At 37.8% G+C, this 7,698-nt stretch overlaps 1 protein-coding gene across 1 annotated transcript in view; it reads right to left on the bottom strand.

The window, feature by feature from the left end:
* Window positions 1–2,712: 2,712 nt before the first annotated feature.
* The window catches only part of CEP350 (centrosomal protein 350), a 122,435-nt gene continuing 117,449 nt past the window's right edge, over window positions 2,713–7,698 (bottom strand). Inside the window, exon 37 of the mRNA XM_065888647.1 lies at window positions 2,713–2,877. Coding sequence (XP_065744719.1) covers window positions 2,713–2,877 — 165 coding nt within the window. The remainder of the gene's footprint in view (window positions 2,878–7,698) is intronic.

Raw genomic sequence — 7,698 nt, 5'->3', positions numbered from 1 at the left:
AAGATATTTCTGCTGATGCAAAGATCTTTTTCTTAGAGGAATTATGAAGAAAGAGTGAAAGAGGATGGGAATGTGGGGAGAAGGAACAAAGATTACAAAGAGGGAATATTTAGATTCTTGGTTAAGAGGCAGAGCTTGATTAAAAAGATCCCAATATGGAACGAGTGGCTGGGTATCCATGTTTATCATTCCTAATGCTAACAATTAACCCCTTTTCAATTATACCCAAATAGTTAAAGCAATAAGAAACCTGCTAATTATAGATTCCTTTGTTTTCTGCTACCAAACTATGGATAATCATTTCTAGCAAAGAGTAAGACTGATCCATTCCTGCCTCTTTTATCTGGAACCCAGGATTCTCAAGACAGTAAAGACAGCTGGAGTATGTTAGGACTGCTACTGCCACACTCTTGGCAGCATTCTTACCAGGGAACTTTAAGTCCAGGTTGCTGATTCCGTGGACTTATATCATTTTTTTCATTTTTGGAATCACAATGTCATAAAGAGTAAAGATAAACGTTATTAAAAATTTATTTAGGTCCAAATAATGAGTATGTAGAAAAACAACCTATATTCCTATTATATTATTTTCATATTCATTTATAAAAAATTTACAGCAGCTGTAAAGTTTCAGTATCATAAGGACTATGTAATCCTACAAACAGCCAAAGGATGTAGACAAGATGTTTTTCCGTCTTCCAAATAACACAAACTGAAAAGAAAAGGCTTCGCTTTTCCTTGGCCACATGAAAATAATATCTCCACACTACTGGTTAATAACCCCAAGAAACCCTAGCTTCTCTTAGTCAATTTGCTCATTATGGCTACAAGACTAGAGCTCAACATCAAAAGCCTAGAAGAAAGGCTGGCAACATCAATCTGAGCATTTCCCGAGACCCAATCACAACATTTCAGTGCTTTCCTTATTTGTCAAGAGCTATCATACCAGTCATTGTGCAAAATGCAAGTATTCCAATGATTATTTCAATAAGTTTCTCATAATGACAAGATGGAACCGAAGAGGAATGGAAGTGTGCATAGTGAAACATTGGAGACGCAAAGGCAAGTTTGGAGGAAAGAGGCAGAAATGAATGAACATGCACACTTAAAGATTATACCATCTTTGGGGTTTTCCTAACATATTTTGAAGTTATAACATTCCAGGATATTTGTAAGTATGAATCCAGTGGATGTCTTATATCATGCTTCTAATCAGGACCTTCAATATTAAGGCATTTACATTCACGCCCAAGATTATCCACATTCTTCTAGATTACTTGAAGAAGGATAGGACTGATTCAGAGAAACCAGTCAAGAAGGCAGGGTACTGAGGTCCCAGGAGAGCATCACACATGCTCTAACATAGCAGCTGGAGTCTATATTTTTTTTTCAGATACAGGTAATAGTTGTGAGAAGCAATGCTGCAAGAGAGGCAGAATTGAATTTTACAGTGTCTTTAAATCATTTTACCCCATTCCTGCTACTGCAGGTGATCTTAGAAGAGCTCATCTTCTTTTTACTGAATTAAACTGCCTTCTTCAATATGTGTATGGGTTTGTTAAAACCGTAAGTTTCCTGTGCAAAGACTACGAACCATAGAAGCTTCAAGACAGAAGTTTAACTATTACAAGAAGAATCTTTCACTTCTGAATAGGGACATACATTTTCAACTTAATAATTTATCTTAAAATAAATTAAAAAAATGTTCTATAGCGTAAAACAAGCACACAAACAATAGACAATATCTTTTTGTCTTTGGTGCACACACTCATTTCCTAAATCATTCAAGTAACAGCGTCTCTGACTTCTTGGGGAGATATGGGAGCTTAAAGTTTGAAGGCCAAAATGAATTATTTCCACTTCTGCCATGCCTCGATGCCTGAGATGGTCCTGAGGATCTGTGATTCTGGGAGCAGCTGGCAGAGGTTCAGAAGAAGTAAGAAAAGTGCAGGGGTAGACAAGGGGTGGAAGAACCAGCCCTGCACCAGTCCTGTGAGCCCAGTCTTCAGTGGGGGCACTTCTTTGTTTTCATGCTCACAGAGAAAAAACTAAGAATAATGTAAAAGTTTAAAATTCTTTAGATGATGCTCAGGAAGCAAGGCTACCACTGATGTCTGTTAACTTGACAGTCCACTTGGTGCTGCTCAATTGCAATAATGGAAGAAAATGGTCTTCAAAACAAAATGAAATGAACTCCACAATGGGAAATAGGCACACATTACTAAACTTGCCTATCTGAAAGTAGTTCAGGGTTTAATACTGTTTAGAGACTATAATGTCCATTTATGACTTTCATGGTATAAACCAGGATTACATTTCAAAAATGGTATGATGCACATCTATATACCTCTCTTGCTTGACTTCAGACTCAAGGAAGTGATACCCTAGTCTAAGCTAAGAGGTAAGTCTGGTGCTTTCAGCCCTCATCTGAGACCCAGTAGGGATGCTAACAAGAGGTGCAGGATTACACTGCAGGTCAACATCAGACCCTGCCCACCGAAAACAACCAATTATTCCAGTGGACAGTCTCTAAAGGCTAAGGCTGTAATACCAGATATACCTCATTGTCCCATGAACTCCAAACCAGTAGTCTTTAAGAACAGGTACAAGGTCCAGAAGCACTCTTGCTATGATGGAGATGGGGTGTATATCAGGAGGCAGAAAGGCCCAGGACTCATATTAGCACTCAGTGTTCGATTTATTTGCAAGATGTCACACAAGTAGCATTCTCCCCTGTTTTTCACTGATCTGATTCAGAACATCAACAGTATCTCTGATCAAGGTCTCAAAGATCCCATCAGCTAGCTGCATCTTCACACACAACTCATCCTCATCATAGTTCACCCACTGTGCCTCCTCCTCGTGGAGCTCCTGTACCTAGAATTTAGAAAACAGAAAGGTTAGAAAATCACTGTCACACAAAAGCTAGGAATCAATGATACTCACTAACTTTGCAACCCCACGCGTCGGACTACAACCCAAGGAAATAAGTCAGAGAAAAAAAGGTAATTTATATGATGACATCAATAGCTCTTTTAAAGCTGCAAAAAGTTTGAAAAAACTCAACTGTCGAATAAAAACTGGCTTCAAATCTGTCAACCTTGACAATATTCCAGTATTTTTATAGATATTAAGGATTACAAGAACGCTGTCTCTGTCAACATAGGAGAATACATAGAAGAATGCAAATTTTCAGATATATGGATTTACAATTATAAAATGCATATATCCAAAGACAATATTAGATACGATTCTGGAGTATGTAAATAAATGAGTAAAATTTCATATTCATTGGAGTTTTGTTTTTTTTTTTTGGCCATGCCACGTGACTTGTGGGATCTTAGTTCCCTGGCCAGGGACTGAACCCAGGCCTCAGCAGTGAAAGCGCCAAGTGCTAACCACTGGACCGTGAGGGAATTCCACCCCCCCCCATTTTTTTTTTGGTATTGGAGTATTCTTTAAATGTACTATTGCTTAAATTTATTTTAAAAGTCACTGTTGTATTATATTTTATATAAAATGCTCTTTTTGCATTTTCAGATTTGGGGATTCCTAAGGTAAACCAAAGGAATCAAATTAGAATGAACTGCCCAAGACGTTTTGCTTGTTTACAATAAATTTTTAAAAACTACTTATAAGAGAAACATGTTAGACTTATTGTATGTAATGATATTTTGAGTGAGATGGAGGCCAGGTGGAGAAAGTAGATTGTAAACCCTGTTTTAGTCACAAATTCAGCAAAGTTAATGGCGGTGTCGAGGGTCTCTAACCAAAAGTCTAACTTGCCAAAAGCCCTGTGACAACAAGCTCCTAACTTGCACTTATCACAATTGCCTCTTGAAAAAGGCAGCAGAAGTGAAGAGGGGAACCTGTGCTCTGCTTCCTGGCACGAGGAAACGAGAAGACGCTTGGATGAGAGGCCACACCATTCTGGAGTGTGGGAGAGCAGCGCTGCCAGACATGCACCCTTGGCTGGGGTTGACAGGTATGTGGCGAGGCGGCTGCCGCATTCTTTCTCCTGGTGAGGCTGCTTGAAGCCTATGTAAAATATCCCTTTCTTTGTTCCCTAACGCATGCTCCCTGGACAGAAATACCACCAAAAAGGGTGATATGGTCAAATAAGTTTTAGAAATCTCCCTCTGGGAGTTTCGCAATGTATATCAGTCTATTCTAAACAGAAGTCCACCAGTAGAGGAACCTGATTAATTCAGAGCTTCCAGTATGTATCTGGTCAAAGAATCAAACTGTGTGGCTATATAAGAAATATTATTAAGATACAAAGGAACAGGTGTTCTTCTCTTATGAAGGATGCTGTAAGTAACAGCCTAATGCAACACTTCTCAACCTGGTGCTGAGGGAGAATCACGTTCTGGAAAAGCTAATAAGTGTGTCCCCTATAAAAGATCTCTTATCTCCCATGAATTTGTTTATCTGTCCAAACAAAGTTGCACACCTTTCCTTTTTCTAAGTTCTCTCAGCCTTTACTATTAAATTTGTTCCTTGAACAATTTCCTATACGATAATAAAATTTAGGAAACACTGTCCTAATGTAATCATTTTTGCCCTTACAGCAGGAACATATGCTCAGGACATTATCCATTATATCTCTCAGTGAAGCCGTGATGAGTCCCCACTGTGCCTTGTCAATATAGCAAAAGCTTTGCTCCTCTGTAAGAACAGGAATTATTTCCCTCCCAGCCAGTAAGAACATCGTGTTTCCCTTTTTCCTTTAGCCATCAGAAAGCACAAAGCCCAGTTTGCAACCTCAACTGTGGCAACTGAGAGATCTCACAACCTGCAAATACGCCTCCGTTTTCTTCTGGTTTGGGGAATCTATTCTATTCAACCACACACTTCCCTTGCTGCTGCTCCTTAATATGTATGTGTATATGTACGTAAATTAATATGTATTATATATAAATAATTAAATTAAAAAGTCAGTCTAACTTTTTTTTTTTTTGGACAGGGTATTAGGCTGGTAGAAAAGAGAAAAGTGGTAAGTAGAATGTGGCCAAATTTCAGCAAGCATATGTCCTTTCACCATATCCCTGTGAACAAGACGGTGAAATAGAGACAGGTCAGTTAGGTGGATGTGCACTTTTCTGGATTGAAGGACAAGACAACTATCAACCTGGAAGGAAGCTTCTGCCTGGAAGACTCAAGAGCTTTTTCCTCTGTGCTCCCAATCCATCTTGTTCATATTCCATTGTAGTAATTATCCTACAGAATTTTGTATTCTGTGCATCTGTTCTCCTGCTAGGCTGTGGGATTTCTTTTTATTTATAATTTCCCAGTGTCCAGGCCAGTGAAAATAGGTGTTAAATAAATATCTGGCATATCATTTTTTAGTGAGTGTTTTATGGCTGTCTTTGGCTCTGTTGAGTTCATCATTTTTAGCAATGACCTAGATGAAGGCAGGTACCTCAGTTTTAGAGTTGACGTGAAAGTTGGGAAACACAATAGCTATGTTAGAAAGAACCTAAAAATGTGTTGATAATCTTGGAATGATAGGCCAAATTTAACAAAATGAAGGAATAAAATAAGGTCCTGTACTTGGATCAAAAAAATAACTGCAAAAGCACAGGTTGAGATTTGGGTCTTAGAATTTTTCTAAGCTTTTGTGAGTCCCATGAGAATGGTATAGCTAAAAATAAAACAACGTGATTATAAACTGCATTCATCAAAGGATAGTATCTAGAAAAAAGAAGGAGGTTATGTGATTGTACTAATTAAGCAATAACACAAAATATTACAGGCATACCTCGGAGATATTGTGGGTTCACTTCCAGACCAGTGCAATAAAGTGAGTATCGCAATAAAGCTAGTCACACAAATTTTTTGGTTTCTCAGTGCATGTGAAAGTTATGTTTACACAATACTGTATGTAGCCTATTAAGTGTGCAACAGCATTATGTGTAAAAATCAATGTACATACCTTAATTAAAAAATACTTTATTGTTAAAAAATCTAACCATTATCTGACAATGTAGGATTGCTACAAACCTTCAATTTGTTAAAACAAACAAACAAACAAAAAAACCCTGCAGTAGCTAGGAAGCACAATAAAGCAAAGTGCAATAAAATGAGATATGCCTGTATATGGTCAATTCTGAGCAGTGTATTTAAGGAGGGACACTGACAAAGAGCTAAAGCTGATGAGGTTAAAAGGGGCTCAAAAAAACGCTATCAGACAACAGGAGAGAATATCAATGTTTAATAGGGAGAAAAAGACTGAGAAACATTACAGCCGCTTCAAAGGCATGCAGGAAGAATTAAAATTGTTATGTAAAGCCTTAAAGCTGTAAAAGCAAATTATAATTCATTACGTGAAAACCAATTTAGGCTTAGTATGAGAAAGAACTTATCAACAGTAAGTAAAAACTCAGGAGCTGTTGAGTACCTTATCAGATCTTAATCTGTAAAGGAGATTTAATCATTAGCTAGGTAGTTTCACTACAGGATTTGTCATTTTAAATGCAATTCTACCTACAGTAGGGAGATTTCCCAGGGCTACTGTATATAAAGGATATACAAAAGTTGGTCTAATTACTTTTACTCATTCCACATCATATATACTTTGAGAATACATCGCTAAAAACAGCCCATATTCTTAGCCAACTTAAGATGTAAATTAATCAATATCTTTGTGAAGTGGTAAGGGGATAGTAAAGGAGAACTAGAGCCAAAAGATTTCTCTTCTTTTTTGGCCAACAGAGGCCTTTAACATCTAAAAAATACATTCTCTGTATTTTACTCACCTCACATAATGCCTAAAGACAGACTGATTAAGGACTTTCCTAGTCCAAGCAACAACAGCTAAATTATACATTTCTTAATCTGGAAAAAGCAGCTGTTTATTATGAAATATTAAATATAATAGGTTATCATGTTAGAATTGTTTTAGAAGGGCAATTGATATTCAGTTTGAGGCCAACCCCTCCACTTGCATGGATTCCATCTGTGTCTATTCAGGAACACTGCTCCAGCAGTTCTCCTTTCTCCTCTGCAGCATCACAATTTTTTCCTATCGGCATATCTCTTTCAAGCTAAAAGAGCCCTTCTCTTGTTACCATTTCCCTCCATTTTTCTCTTCACAAAAAAACTCGTTTGAAGTGTCCAATTTTGCTCTCCTTAATTTGTCTTTCATTCTCTCTTGAAACCTACTCAAATCAAGCTTTTACTTTATCCATGCCACAAAAACTACCTGTATTGATGTTAAGATCAACAAAGACCTCCACATTGCTAAATCCAATGGTAAATTCTCAGTTGTTATTTTACTTGACCAATGAGCAGCACTTGACACAGGTGATTCATTCTTCTCCCTTGAAACACTTTCACCTGGCTTCCAGGACCTCACACTCTCCTGGTTCTACCCATCGGCTGCTCCTTAGTCTCTGTTGGTTCCTCCTCACCTTCTTAACTCTCAAAACATTGGAATTTGTCAAGAAGCAGTCCTTGGACCTCCTCTCTCTTGGTCTACACTCTCTTTCTTGGCTTTGACTACCATCTATATGTCACCACTCCCGAATTCACATCTCCAGCCTACGTCTCTTGCCTGAGCTCCAGGCTCATATCTAATAGCCTACTCAGTATCTCCATTTGGAGGTTTATTAGACATTTCAAATTTAATACATTCAAAACAGAACTCCTGATGTTCCTTCCAAACCTGCTTCTCTCAGTCTTCCTCAAATCAGCAAA

The sequence above is a fragment of the Phocoena phocoena genome, chromosome 1 (assembly GCF_963924675.1).
Source record: "Phocoena phocoena chromosome 1, mPhoPho1.1, whole genome shotgun sequence".
NCBI classification, from domain to species: Eukaryota; Metazoa; Chordata; class Mammalia; order Artiodactyla; family Phocoenidae; genus Phocoena; species Phocoena phocoena.
This window is presented reverse-complemented; position numbering and strand designations above follow the sequence as displayed.